Source organism: Artibeus jamaicensis, unplaced genomic scaffold, assembly GCF_021234435.1.
Source record: "Artibeus jamaicensis isolate MK-2021 breed Jamaican fruit bat unplaced genomic scaffold, CSHL_Jam_final contig_687, whole genome shotgun sequence".
Lineage (NCBI taxonomy): Eukaryota > Metazoa > Chordata > Mammalia > Chiroptera > Phyllostomidae > Artibeus > Artibeus jamaicensis.
The window spans coordinates 739,497-754,891 of NW_026521925.1; the positions used below are offsets into that span (position 1 = coordinate 739,497).

Consider the following 15,395-nt stretch of genomic DNA (forward strand, 5'->3'; position numbering starts at 1 on the left):
ACCCGGAGTCGTGCACTTCGCTCCTACTCCTGCCCAGCTCAGCCCAGCCCAGGTCCGTACCCGGTGTTCAGCGCTATTCTACTACCAGGGCCTTCCGGGATCCGCACCAGCAGTCACCCCACCAGTACCCCGAGTCCCACCCCTAACCGCGCCAAGCCAGCCTCCTGGCCCCGCCCCACCCCGCCCCTGCCAGCACCTCTTCCGCAGCCTGCGACCACCTCGCTAAAGCTTCGCCACCAAAGGCGGGTGCACAGCACCGGGAAGCGCCCAGAGTCTTTCAACGCTCTGCGTCTTCAGTGTCCCCCGCGTCTGTGGCGGGATGGGGCGGCGCTGCTGAGAGCCGCACCCCGCTGCCTACAGCCCCGCCAGAGCCATCAACCCTCTTGCCGCGGCCCCTGCATGCACGGGAGATGGCAAGGGCGACGGCTGGCACCGCGGGGCTGAGGTGGCTGCTGCTGCTGCCGCTGCTCAGCGAAGGTGAGTCCAACCGGCTGCCGGTACCGCAGTGGCCAGGGCGAAGTTGGTGCCGCGTGTGGAGCGAGTGAACGTGTTCTAAAAAGCTGTTCTGTGTGCAGTGGGCATCAGGCATCGCATTTTCGGGCTGAAGAGACCCTGCAGGGAAAGAGATAGTGCAGTGAGCAGAGAGTCTAGGGAGGGCTCCGAGTTGTGCGAGTCTAGGGCTGGAGCAAGAAGCACTCTAGGCCGGGTTGCCGGGATCGGTGCCCAGAGTCCGAGCTGCAGCCGCACATCGCAGCCTAGTGATTCTTGGAACGAAGTGGACGTATCTTGTCGTGGTACCAGCGCAGGTAGGGGAGGACGGGCGAGGTAGCCCTAGAAAGCCAGCGACCTGCGCTGCGAGTTCTATTTCTGCAGAAGATTGAGCCCTGCTGTCCTTTTGCGCCTCACGTCGGTGCATTCCTCCTCTCGGTAGGATCCTCTGTGCCGCAGCAGATGCTGAGGCTCTTTCATAAAAGGTTGCTTTTACCTTGTGAGGTTCTTTCCGTCCAATTCTAAAAAACCCCAAAGCCTGTAGTTGCTGGGTAGGCTGCCCTCGGTGGCATGCTCAGACTGGCCCAGCACAACGGGGTGGAAAGCCTGCCATGATTGAGCGCCACTAGGCTGCTTTAGAACACCCCGCCCCCCCCCCCACTGTCCCGCAAGTCCGTCTGAACGTGCGGTCTTTGGGTCCATATTGGCAGCCCTGGACCAACCTTTACCAAGAGCTTTTGACAGTCTTGGAGTGGGCTGTAGGCCTCTGTGCCACTATGCCAGTGCAAGGTGCTAGGACTGTTATAAATTGCCTTACAAAGGCTGGTCACCGCCCCCACCCCCAAATCCTAATAGGATGAACCCCAAGGCTATAGAATATGACCCCCTTGGCCGTGCATTTTAGCATGTTAGTTTCCCTCAAACCCTCCCTGACTGTTCTGCACCTGTAGTACCTCTGTATGTACCAACTTTTCCTTAGACATAGAAGGAACACCGGCCACCCTCCCCCACTGCTTACAAAAAGATTTCCCTCTCCGTGGCTTTTGGGAACAGCAGAGGGGGTGACACCTTGCCTCTAGTCCCACGTCCTGCATAAACTCTGGGTTCACAGGCCTGCTGTAAACTTAGTTTCTGTGACTGGATCTCAGTATCAAGGAGCAGATACTGAAACCATAATGGTCCCCAGGGTAAGACACCCTTTCTTTGCCCTGGACAAGAGTGGGAGGAGAGAATCTCTTCCCAGTGCTGGTGCTCCGGGGTCACAGTGCTGCAGGGGGAAGACAGGTTGTAAACACAGGCAGAGCATAAGTAAACACAAACAGGGTGTTTTAAAGATCTTTTGTAACTCTTGGGTGGCAACTTTGTAATTGTGGGCTTATAGTGAGGTGTAAGCCAGAAGCAGTGTGGGCAGCCAGCCACTGGCCTCTGGCACTTGGCAGGGACAGGGGGCTTTTCTACTCCCCTGGCCCATGGAGTTGGGTGGTCAAAAACAGGCTTTACAACCAAGGGAAAATGAGACCCACTCTGCCCACCCTTCCCTTGGGGTCACCAAGAAACCACAATTGGTGACAGTGAAAGTGGAGAAGTGGTCCCACAGTACCCTAGAGGAGACAGCTGGGGCCTCTGGAGGGGCCCGTGGGTGTCTTTTGGAGCTACAGACCCTGATTCTCTGTGAGCTGCTTCAGACTGCCACTGCATCTATACCCACCCAGGTTGGGAGCAGCTCAGCCTGCTGGTGCCCTCTTGTGGATATGTGCTCCAGTGGCCTGGTCTGTTGCCTGCGGGGGTGGGCTGAGTCTCTAGAGGATGAAGGGCATATCTTAGCTGGCCAGAAGCCTCCCCAAGAGAGAAAACTCCCTTCTGTGCTGGAGGACTGACAGGAAGGGATTAAAGAGGCAACCCAGATAAAGAGGCAGTGGCCAAGACCAGAATGCAGAGAAAGGAGCAGCACTGCCCCAGGACTGTTAGGGATGGGCTGGAGGACCCAAAGAGGTCCAGCAAGGTTTTATAACAAGATCATGGAATGTAGATTGACAATCTGCCCCCCCATACCTATCCTCTTGCCTCCTCACCACATGTGCACATTCTTGTTATGTGTAACAATGTACACCTTCAGAAAAGTGTGCCAACCCAGGCACAGACTCCCAAGAGCAGGCAGGACTCCTTTTCTCACCCACACCCTTGCATCCATGCTCACACTCACAATCAGTCATTGCCAAGATACACTCCTGCCCTTTCTCAAGCACACATGCTCACGATGTCTATGGGCAACTCCCACAGCATGGCCTGGCCCCTCACACTCCACCTTCACCCAGGGAACACAGACCCTCTTCCTGCCACTCATGCACACAGGGATTCTGCATATGCATACAGGTCTCATTTTACTCATAACCAATTGCTGGAAGGAAGGACTTGCCCTCTCTTTCTGGGGACCCCCAGGCCTTTGACTCCCAGGCACCAAAGAAGGGAAAACTTTTCATGACTTGGCAGGCCTCCTCCCCAGGCTGCTCGGCCCAGTTCTCTGTAGTGGGTCCTGGGCAGGCATTCCTGCCTGGACCAGTAGGTGCCAGAGCAATCTGTTGGCCAGGAAGGCTGCTCCATCTAGTCTTCCTTCCTCCTTCAGTTTCTCTCCTCTTTTTGGCTAAAGACTAGTAGAAAATGGATCCTGCTTTGCCAGCCTCACCTAGGCCTTGTCCTCTTTCCTCCACCCTGCTAAGACCATCTGGCTTCCCAGAGCTGCCTGTGACCCACACTGGCTGCTCTAAGCCCCAGCAGGACTCAGCTTACCCAGAAACAGAGGACTTGAGCCAGCTGGTGGGCTCCTAAGGGTGGGGCCTGAGAGAAGAGCACAAACATGGAAGTGTATTGAGCACATTGCTAAATTGCCTTTATTCTGCAGAATTGCTTTAGGGATGGCTAAGTAAATCACTGTTTCTTTGGTGGTGTGAATAAAATGGGATGCATTTACCTAATGGGAAGCTAATGGCCTTTTAGCCAGGGAAAGAGAGAACTAATTAAAAATTATGGTATCTGTTAAAACAGAGCCTGAAGTGCCAAGGTAAAGGGAAGACCCTGAAGCTACCACCTCCCCTGAGGCCTTCCCCCTCTCTGCAACCTGAGAGAAAAGAACTCTTCTGTCTTTTGGTCTTAACTGGATAAGGATGATGCCAGCAGTAGTCATACTCCACAGGGGGCTCAAAGCTGGTCTATGCTGAATATTGCTTGTCTGTCAGCTCACTGTGCCCTCCTGAAACCCAGAAGGAGGTGCTTTGTTTCCTCATTTCCCAGGTTAGGAAACTGAGGGTCCCATAGCCTGTGAACTTGAACCTAAATACAGGACTTAGTGACTCCCCATCCCTGGTCCTTTGGCTTTCAGCAAGCCTAGTCTTTGGGCCAGCAATGGTGGGGACAATGGGTAGGGATGAGAAAGTGTTCTGGGAGATGAAGGTTGCCCTGAGCCTACTCACTCACCTGCTCAGGCCTTCAAAGGATCTGGGGACAGCCTGGCCCAGTAATAGAAGTAAAGTGTGGCACTGTGCTGAGTTGCCTGAAACAGGACCCCCAGCTGGTTTCTCAGGTGGAACCACTGCTTTAGCTGATGTCTGGGAGTCCTGTAAGCCTGGGGACTGCCACCAGTCATGGCCCTGTCATAGATGGCCCCAGGGGAGAAGGCACGTGTGTTCTGGTGTGACAGAAAGAGGTCTCTGTGCTAGTGGCATAGGACCGGAATGTATCCCCTGCACCCATCTTCTGCCTAGGGACCCAACACCTGACAGAAGCAACTGTGCTGAAGAGAGAGGGTTCAGAGGAGGGGAAAGAGTTAATTGGGAGGGGCTGGGCTTCGGAGTGGGGAGCATTGATGCAGCCAGGCTCCCTTCTTCAGGGCCCTCCCCACCTAGGGCTCCAGTGTAAGCTGGGAGAAGACAGCACCCAACCTGGCACCCAGAAAAAACAGAAGAGTTGGAGAAGTGTCCCACTAAAGTAGTACTTCCTTCCATCCTGTGGAAGTAGCTACATTTCCACTGTGGGGCCTTTTTCTTCTTCTTCTGAGTTTCAAGGACACTTCCTAGTGTGGGGGTCTTGTGCAGGCTCCTGACCTTGGCTTCCACTCATCTTAGGCCCCTCCTCATGTCATCATCATCATCATATTTATCCTCCTCCTCATTTTTGCAGTTTTTCGGAGTGACTTAATAGTAACAATCACAGTAAGAGTGATCAATCCACACACACTACCCAAGGTACCACCTCCTGCCCAGAGCACTTTAAAGACCTGGGGATGCGTAGTAGGGCACAGCAGAATTGCCCTTTAACCTCAGAGCTGTTACCTGCAGGGAGAGACATAGGCACTAAAGGAAATTGTCACTTATCTCAAGTGTGTGTGTGTGTGTGTGTGTGTGTGTGTGTGTGTGTGTGTGTGATTTCAGATGGAAGAGAGGCAGGTTGAGCAGGAAGTGGCGAGGTCAGTAAAACTCAGAGAGGTCAGGCCCAGGGTGCCCCTCTAGGGACCTGGGGAGGGTGTTCCTGGGGGACTTGAAGGGGTGAGAAAGTTCAGACTTCTCAGATCTCACATGGCTTTCCCTCCCTCACCCAAGTGGCAGCCCAGGGACAGTGTTAGGGATTTAGGGGAGGCTGTGACTCCCAAGTCAGGGCTCTGCCTCATCTCAGAGGACCTTAGAAGACAGGCCTTCTTCTGGCTGAGGCTCCAGGATATTTGGGAGCCCCTGTGGACTGGACCCTCCTTCTGTCCTCCCTTCCCACCTGGTTCTCCCATGACCCACTTTCCCTGATCTCTGGAGCCAGACAAGGCCTTGGCTTCCAGAGAACTAAGGCCTCACAGCCATGTGTTTGTTGGATCCTTTGGTACCCCTGTTTGTCCCCAAGGCTAGAGGCTGTGAAGCCAGTGGACCTCTGACCTGTCTATCCTGAGAACCTTGGGCAAGGCAGAGGTGGGGCAAGAGGTGGCAGCAAGGAACCACTGTTTCCTTAGCTCCTACTCTGCTGGAGTTGATGCCCTTAGAAAAGGGTGGTTGTGCAGTAGATTATACCAATAGGACCTTGAGGGAGGCAGTCCAGACAACACCTGGACTTTCAAGGAGAGCAGATGGCCAGCCTTGAGCAAATACCTCTGTTTGCTTTTTGCCTTATGGGTGGCTCCACAAAGTATAATAGACAGGGTACTACCACAGAAAGGTCACCTGTACACCTACATATACAGGTGTGTGCTCACCTGGAGGGCCAGCCAATGCAAGATCTTGATGACATCAGCAATGTCCATTGGGGCTCTTCAGACATGCTCAGGGGAAGCACTTGTGCCTCTTTAGGGTCAAGTTCTAGGGGCCCCAATTTCCCCTCCCAGATTCAGGTGCTGGCAGCCACACCTCATCACAGTCTTGGACCTTCACTCCTCTGACATGGGTGCACATGTCTGGGTTCTATGTGGCCCAGAGCTCCAGAAAAGTGCTTAAGGGTGGCCCTGGAAGAGGGGGCAGTGAGGCAAAGTTTTGAGCTCTGCCCAGAGCTATAGCCCTGACCTGGGCTCTGATTAGAGAAAGGTATCTGCTGCTAAAACAATCAGAAAGCCCCTGGCAAGGCAATGACTATGAAAAGTGGTTCTAGGCCACCCCTTACCATATAGGTACATATAGACCACATGTACCTATATGACTGCCAAAATATTCTAATGATTCTCACTCTTCCAGAAAGGGGAAAAATGTAATTTCCTAAAATTTAACTAATAGCTTGAAAATGGTAGGAATGATATGTGTTCTTTGTGCCAGGATCCAATGGTGGGGGTGAGTGTGAGGGCTGAGCTGGGGCTACATAGTGATGATGGGCCTCTGAAGAGAGTGAGTTTATTGAGCTTCTTCCTCAAACTTTTCTAGCTGGTGAAACAGGCAAAGACAGTGAAAGGTGAAAGACACTTGAGCCCACTGGTCCTGGGCACCGGCTCTCTCTTTGCCTGTTCTCTATCTTGCTCTTCCAGCACCAGCAGTGGGGTCTAATGCTTCCTTTTCTCTCCTTTCTGGAGAGGAGAAAAGATGGAGTCAGGAGTAGGGATCCGCCAGCCACCACTTAGCCACAGAGTGGGTGCAGTGCCTATGTGTAGAAAAGCATTAACAGGCACATAGCACCACCACTAGGAGAAGTTGAGCCTTTTCAGGTGGGCAGCCTGAAAATGATCCTTGCTGGACCACAGACATGACTCCACAGAACCTTGAAAATTCTTGACCAGGGATCAACTGGTATTTTCTTTGCTTCTCTACCCTCCCACCTAGCTGTATCTATGAGGGCTAGTGATACTACACGTGGTAAGTGAAACCCCTACAAGTTTCACTGACTCAACAGTCTGTGTGTCTCCTGCTCATGACACCTTCATCAGCCAGTCCACACCCAAACCTGGGGGTACATGGGGAGGGGTTCAGAGCTCTAAGCAGCCAGGCCTGGAGGGGCCCATAGCAAGCTGCCCAGGTTCAATACCCTCCTGAGGATCTCTTCTCTGGACATGTGCCCCTACATATCAGCTTTTCCAGGTCAACCTCTCCCAGTCAACACAGCAAGCACCTGTGCTGGGTCTACCAGCTAGGGGAGGAAAGAGAGAGGGACAAGGTGGCAAATAATTACTATTTCTTTCTGTTTTTTTTTCTTGAGGTCAAGTTCACATAACATAAAATTCAAGATTTTAAAGTAAACAATTCAGTATCATTTGATATTGTTGTATAGGTATCACCTCCAGTTTTTCCAAAACTTTTTTATCACCCCAAAAGGAAACCCCATATCTATGGAGGGGCTCTGCTCACAGAGTACCTGCCCCCCACCTGCTGCCATGGGTGAGAATAAGTCTACCAAGACATGATCTGCTTGGGGAGGAAAGGTGGCCTATCTTTCAGAGGAGAAGGTCCTTGAGCCTGTTCCTCAATGGGCTTTTATTGTGTTTAATTTGCACAGGAGTACAGAGTGTATATGTAAAGCTCATCAATCATTGTCAGGCAGTAATGATCAAACAATAGATAACATTCAAAGAACTATGATGGCTTATTTTGAGTCAGGGTCAGTTAGCCAAAGGGCCATAACATTTTGGGAAACAAACTCATTTTATGCTTGGACCCTTATTATTTAAATTGAGGGCATTGTTAGCAAAGTGGGTTTCACAGAATTCTATGTATTCTTCCTTAGGCCTGATCACCCCAGGAAACTTCCCTTTCCAGCACAGGGCCACACCCACCTCCAGCATTGTTTCAGGCTTAAAATAAGGTGGGGATGCAGGCAGGCAAGAGATTAGGAGACTTTTTACAGCTAGAATGAAGACTCAGGCTATGACAAAGCTGAGGGGTGAGGGTTCATCACACCTTTTCGACAGTCCCCTAAGTCCTTCCCTGATGGCCCCTTCATGACTGTGCCTGTCTTAGGTTGTCCCTCCCTTCAGGAATCTTACCTGTCATTGGCTAACCAGTCATCTGCCTGGGGCCAAGCAGGGCAAAGTAAAGGGGACAGAGGTTGCACCCCTGCCAGAACGATAAGCTTTGTCTCTTTAGTGGTGTATGGTCTCAAGGTCTTTTTACTCACCTTGAGCCACAGGAGTTACAGCTTCTGAAACCAGGCAGAGTGGACCCTAACACATATCCATTAAACAGTGCTGCCTATTTTCCTGAGCCCCAGCCTCTGGTAACAGCCACTCTGTGTTCTGTCTCTGTGGGTATGTCCATTGTGGGTATTTCACATCCACATTATAGCATGTATCAGTACTGTATTACTTTTGAAGGGTGAGTAATTTTCCATTTCATGTATGATTACATTTATTTATCCATGACATTTGGGTTGCATCTGCCTTCTGGCCATCGTGAGTAATGCTGCTATGAACATTCATCTCTTTGAATCCCTGTGTTCATTTCTATTAGGTATATGCCTAAGAGTGAAATTGCTGATTCATATGGTAATCCTATTACTTTTTTGAGAAACTGCAAACTCTTTTCCACAATTGTCAAACCATTTTACATTCTCACTAATAATGTGTAAACATTCCCATTTCACACCCTCGCCAACACTTTCTGTTTATTTGTTGTTGTTTTTTCTTAATGATAACCGTCCTAGTGGGTACTAAATGGCATCTCATTGTGGTTTTGATTTGCATTTTCCTAATGCGTAGTCATGTTTAGCATCTTTTCATGTGCTTCTTGGTCATTTATATCTTCTTTGGAGAAATATCTATTCAGGTACTTTGCCAATGTTTTAATTGAATGATTTGTCTTTTTATTTTGGGGTTTACTTTGCTATATCAAATCTGCAAGTGTTTCTGAGAAGTAGTTTCATCCAGTGGCATTTGTGCCAGTGTCTGAGCCCCAGACTTCTTTTGAGGAGGACTTGAGTTCATCTGATATCTTGTATGGGAGTTGAGTCACCATGACAACACTGGGACCCTGAGGACATTCTCAGAAGACATGAACTCTAAAGCCACATTGAGTGCAAACTTCCCAGAAGCAATGGTATGTGAAAGATGCTGATGCCTAGAGACTGCCCTCTGAAGGACATGGGAAGGGAGGAATGCTGGGAACCAGTGACCCACCAGCTTACCTGACAAGGCAGAGCTCTGCAGCTAGGGAATCCAGGGCTTCCCTGTCTTGCTGACCCTCAGTCCATATTCTAAAAACAACCAGGCAGGTGGAATGGATTACTATAATTGCCACTGTGTGACATCATGCTGCCCATCTGTTTAAAAGCAATTTTGGGAGACAGTGGTGCTGACTGAAACAGTGCTGCCATCTTACACAGCCACCACAGCCCAGCACGGAGGCAGGAAGGCCTTGACTGTGAGGAGTAGCAGGAGGCCTTTACAGGCCAGGACAGGTCTGATTCCAGGTTGGGAGAGGAAGAAAGGAGGAGAACTGGCTTCTGTCAGCAGATGCTCTGTGCCTGGGCCCTCCCAGAAGTGCTTCCAGGGAGGAAGGAACAGACCCAGAAAGGCCAAGTGCTAATCAGGTCACATAGCCAGGGGTGAAGGACCATGGGCCAGCTCTTCTCTTTTCTTTCTACTTCCTCCTGTCATGCTGAAATCTCTCTTGGTAGAGATAAGAGAGCTGGGGAAGACTTAGAGAGGTAGGTGCTGGCAGAATGTGGACCTAGGGCCAGACAAACCGGTAGGTACTGAAGGCCCCAGTGCATACCCAGAAGACCAGTGGTGGGGCCCATGTCACTTGCATTTTGTTGCTGTCATCAAGTCCCCTGGGTGCACCAGACCTTGAATACCTCAACTTTAAGAGTAAAAAAAGGACTCCAACTCCAGGGCTTGGGTAGCTGTGTGTAGAAGGGGTCATGGAAACCAAGTCCTCAACTGATACCTCCCCTGCATGTGATAGTTCACACCTGCTTCTGGGCTTCAGCTTCTTCATCTATAAAATGAGAAGGTAATACCTACTGCTGAAGCTCCTCTCAGATCAAATTCTTTCCTTCAGATTTAGGCTCATGTCTTCCTGCTTTATCATTATGGCCTAGGAGGACATGTATGGTTCAAATCTTATTCCAGCCCCATCTCCCTCACCCCATAGTGGCCACCTAGGCCAAAGTCCACCCCAAGGTCCATCATGTCTCTTGGTCCCTGGTCAGGAAGTTAATTCCATGACTGCTCCTGCACAGACATCACATAGACTCACAGGGGAATCAGAATTTGATCTAAGAGGAGCTTCAGCAGTAGGTACTACCCTCTCATTTTATAGATGGAAAAATTAAAGCCCAGAAGGAGGTGTGAACTGTTACATGCAGGGGAGGTATCAGCTGAGGACTTGGTTGCCATGACCCCTTCTCCACACAGCTACCCCAGCCCTGGAGTTGGATTCCCTTTTTCACTCTTAAAGTTGAGGTATTCAAGGTCTGGTGCCCCCAGGGGACTTGACGACAGCAACAAAATGCCAGTGACGTGGGCCCCACCACTAGTCTTCTGGGTATGCATTGGGGCTTTCAGTACTCACCAGTTTGTCTGGCCCTAGGTCCACATTCTGCCAGCACCTACCTCTCTCAGTCTTCCCCAGCTCTCTTATTTTCACCATCCCAGCAAAGAAGACCCTAAGGCCTTCTTTGGGATCCCCTGTGCTCATGTTCACAGCAGGAGTGGGGAAAGGAGAAGACAGCACTGTGACATCTCAATCCCACCCTCCCCACAGAAGGGGGAAGTGTGTGCTAGGGTCAGGAGGGCAGGTAGGCTTGGCAGAAGTCCCCTAGTACCCAAGAAGATGGGGCTCCCTTTGAGGGGGATGACTCACAAGTATGACAAGGGAGGCATGTCCAGACTGCAGTGGTCCCAATGAAGCCTAGCTCTGACGAACAGGGTGCTAAGAGCTCATGGAGACATTTTTGTCTCAGTCACCATGTGTAGGTAACCCTGTGTGGGTGCTGCTATCCCAGGGGCTGGCCTGACTATTCCTCCCCACTAGAAGTTATAGTCATGAGTCCCATCGACACGTAGAAGCAGACTACTGAATCCACCTTCCCAATTGTTTGGTGGTACTAGGACCTGATAGGGCCATAGGGAAGGATGCCTCAAGATTCACTTCTGTGCCCAACAAGGATGAGTCTATCATATCTCTAGCATCCTTGGGCCCCTGGCAGGTGGCTCTGTGCACATAACAGCCATTATTGTGTTTTTCCCTGTTATGCAGGAACAGCCTGAGCAAACCCCTGCCCCATTATCCTTTCCTAGGCCTTCATGCTATTTCACAAAAATTTATGTGAAGAAACATTTAGAGGCACTTTCCTTTTAGAAGAAGGTGAAGGGTACAGTGGATGTTTATTTATGGTAATATTTTCCACTTGATCTGCAAGCAGGTGGGTGGGTGGCCTGAGTCCCCAGGTCACAGTGTATATGTGTGCATGGTTGACCTTGAGCAGGAGCCCTAAGGCTTTGCACACTGCTCTGTGGCAGCCCTGGGCTTAAGGCCCACCTCACTGTCTGTGTGGTTTTGTGCCAGGTACTTAGCCTCTCTCTTTACTTTGATTTCCCCCTCTATCAGACAAGGATCATAATTGCTCCTACCTCTGGCAGTTGTGTTAAGTACGACAGTGAATGTGAAGCACTTTAAATGGGGCCTCTCACAAAGAATGCTCCCTAGAAGTCTTGCTAGTTAATGATGAATACCAGTGAGAAGGGTGCATGGGACAACAGGACAAAAAATGGGCAAGCCAAGGCTGGTATACCCAATGTTTGCTGGGACTGCAGGACACGAGAGCCCTGGAGCCAAAGGAGCCTGGTGACCTGCACAAGGTCATGAGCAGGCCCCTTGAGTGGCCATTCTTTTTCCAGAAAAGCCTTACCCTGAGTAGGAAATCAATTATAACCTAATTGACAGTTGCCTTTGCATAGAAGCCAGGAGGCACTGCCATTGAGGCTGGTGATTAACTTGGCAGCTGGGAAATTATTTTTGGGCAGGAGTGTCCATCATCTTAGTCCACTGTAGCTGTTTTGGGCAGTGGTGGGGAGAGTGTAGGTAGTAGCAGCAGGTATATGCTGCGTGCAGTCTGGGGCCCTTGTCCCTGGACACAAAAGGCAAGGGTCTGTAGGCAGAGGATAAGTCTGGGCTGCTAGGTCCCATGCTGACTGCAGATCTCAGTCCCCCAAACCTCAGCCAAGCCCAGCCCCTTCTCCACCTTGGGCAGAGGGCTCCATGGATGACATGAGGGATTTCAAGAGAACAAGACCTTGTTTTCAGTTCCACCATGAGTGTGAGAGGGGAACTCTGGACTTGTTTTACAGCATGGAATGGGGAGAGTGACATCCCTAATCTATATGGATACCTCAAGCAAGATGTGTGAAGGAGTTTTTACAAGCATAGAGGAGTCCCTGTGCATGTAGGTACTGTAGGGTTTCTAAAGCAAGGGCTGGCCTGGGTCTCTCCTCCTCCACCAGATGCTCTTCCAGATGGCCAGCCACCTTGCCCAGCCAGGGCCCAGGAGGACAGGTGTCAGGGGACATACCTCGGGTCCCCTGCCTTCTCCCACCATGAACCACCCCATAGGGGTTCAAGCTAGAAGGATAATGGTGGAAAGGGGACCCGACCATTATCTCAAGCATAGTTTGAGAGCTGTACTATGTGTAAAGCCCTGGACCAGACAGGCGGGTAGAAGACCTGGGCTTTGTGCTAGTCACAGAGCATAGAGAGCTTCATTGCTCATTCTGGAAAGCCCAGGTTCTCAATGTGTACCGGGATGGATTTTGCTCTTTCCCATGTGCTGGGCCCATCAAGTTTGCTATTGCTGTGTGTCCAGCCCAGGAAGGCCACTCAGCCTTGTGGTCAGAGTGGCACAGTGTCTTGCAGCCATTCAAGGCCAGGTAGTTTGGTTCGCACAGGATTTGGGTATAGGAAAGAAAAATTTGTGAAGCCATCAGGATGTCTGACATGCATTTATTCTGGAATGGGGTGATCCACGCATGCTACAAGCCATATGTCATGCCATGGGAAGTCCCGACTCCCTTATATACTAAGTACACACAAAGCTGACTGGGTGCCAAGATATTATATAACAAAGTGTGATTCTGTGTATGTGGGCCCGTTCTCAAGGTTATAGGAATACTACTTATCTTAATTGCCCAGATATCTGGGTGAGAGAGCCTGACTGACTTCATTTTCCCCAAAATCTACCCCTTCAGGGTTTCTCACCATACAATCTACAAGAGGGTGTCTTCCACTAGGGTCTCTTGGAGAGGAGGGCAGAACCCTTCACCCGAATGCTGCAACAGCAGTACAAACTGAAACAGCATGCAACCAGAATACAAATGCTGCCACTAAACATGGCAAGGACTCGCTGCTACTCAATAGTTAGGGATGCCCACTATTCCTGCAAGGGATCACCTATCAGGCATTCAATAGCATGGGTCTCAGAAGCCAATGCCAGTAGAGCTTGGCTAACATTATGGTAGACATCTGTAATGTATACACAGCACTCAGTCCCTAGGGCACATACCCCACCCTGTGATGCAGTTAGCATATCTAAGTTTATACAATTTTGTAAGTCTACTTTTCTTAATTAACACACTTCCTCATTTAAGAAGCTTAAAGAATCCTGTGTTGCATTCAATGCACGGGCAGTTTTCAAAGCCAAAGCAGTTATCTCACTTTCTGACCATTGAAGCAGCTTGAGGAGAAAAAATAGCTAATGGGTAATACCACCAGGAAGCATGCTTTACCTGGTGTTGTGCCTTAAATGCTTCCCACTTGGTTGACTGGATTGCAAGAGTTTTCTGAACTTGAGCATGCAAATAAAGCCATCCCCAGGTACAATGGCCAGTCCAATTTCTGAGCAGATAAGGCCACCCAGGTGAGCCACACACCCAGAGGCCCCCAGTGGGAACTGCAGCCCACATACCATTCTGTGCCTCCCAGTAATGATTCAGAGTATGAGTCTGACACAAACCTATTGGAATCCAGCCCACTTAGGCTTGTCCTTTGAGGTTCTCAACACAAAGTGGAGCTGGTTCAGCCAGCTCCACAGCCTCAGGCATGAGCCACCCTGAGTCATCCTATATGGAGTAGCTGCCTAATGGCCAAAGCTGGTCATACTGCTGCTATGCCCCAGCATAGATGTCAGTCCAGGTCACATTCCATAAGGTATGTGCACTGTTCCACTGGTTCTGTAACCAAGTCCATTTTGAGACAGAAGTTGGGGAGATACACCATGGGAAGGTGGCAGACGTGTTCAGGGGGATTTCAGTGCAGACCCAGCATGCAAATTGGTCAGCTACTGAGGTATAGGTATGTACCCAGTCCATGAAGGTGTTACTTTGCACCCTAGGGGCAAAAAGACAAAGCAGTTATCAGAACTAACAGTGGCAAATCACGATACTCAGGCAATATACAAGCAAGTTTCTGGTCAGCCCATAAGACATTGGCTGTCAGAGAAGTCTTTCCTAGGCATGAATATCATACCTTGTGCAACTCAACTGGGGGTTCAGCATCTATTTGCAATAACAGTGGAGAACTCATAATGGGCCATAAGGATATCACCAAGCTGCTACACAGAAGCATCTCATGGTCCGCTGGCCCTAGGTATGTTACCTTTAAAATTGGAGGCCATATCCCAATCACCCAGGGCACCATTTGTAAGTTTCTCTCCCCTTCTTGTCCTGAAGGGGCAACAAGATCCACCTAGTGCATATTGGAGGGGGGGGGGCTTTTATTTCCCAAGGCCATGTCCAAGTGGCTGTTTGCCCTCACTCCGAGCCCTCAGGTGCAGGCAATAGAATGTTTCCTTATTTTCCCATGCCTGGTTTCAGCAAAACATCCTTAGTCTGTACTTTAGCTTAGTTGGAGCAGCAGTCCAGTGGAGCAGCGCTTCCTGGGAGATGGTCCCCCACTCTGACTCCTCCCATTTAGGGTCCAGAGGACATTCATAAGTGTTTCATCTAGCCCCCCAGCATAGGGGTGACAGCTGTGGCTCACAGGCCCTTCTTTAAAAGATGATTATACCATTCAATCATCTCAGCAGCTTGGTGTGACAGGCCACATGGAAATTCCAGTCAATCTGCAGGTCTCAGGCACATTGTTGCACTAAGGCTTCAGTAAAATGCATCCCCTGATCACTTTCAGTGATCAAGTGTTGCCCATAAACAGTGCTCCAACACAGTGACTACCACTTTCTGATCTGGGTAGCATATGGGGTATGCTGCTAAAAGTCCAGTAGGTGTGTCCACACATGTGACTGCATACTTATACTGCTCTGAACTAGGTAGGGGCCTGATTGCATCTACCTGCTGCCAGGTCAGCAGTACTGGTCCCTATACCCCCTGCCCAGTAGTTCCCACAGGCCTTCAGGGATGCTCTCACAAGCAAGTAACATAGGTCTCCCAAGCTTCCTATACCCTGCTAAGGTGACAGGTAACCTCCAAGCTTCTATAGTAAGCCACATGGTCTTCTGTCCAGTATGTA

The 15,395-nt window shown here is 50.3% G+C and overlaps 1 protein-coding gene across 5 annotated transcripts in view; it reads left to right on the plus strand.

Annotated features, from left to right (window-relative positions):
* The first annotated feature begins 202 nt into the window (after positions 1 to 202).
* Positions 203 to 15,395, plus strand: part of RET (ret proto-oncogene) — a 79,385-nt gene continuing 64,192 nt past the window's right edge. For all 5 annotated transcript variants that reach the window (XM_053671429.1, XM_053671431.1, XM_053671430.1 and 2 more), the window contains exon 1: positions 203 to 477. In XM_053671429.1, the coding sequence (XP_053527404.1) occupies positions 411 to 477 (67 nt within the window). In that variant the 5' untranslated portion in view covers positions 203 to 410. The remainder of the gene's footprint in view (positions 478 to 15,395) is intronic.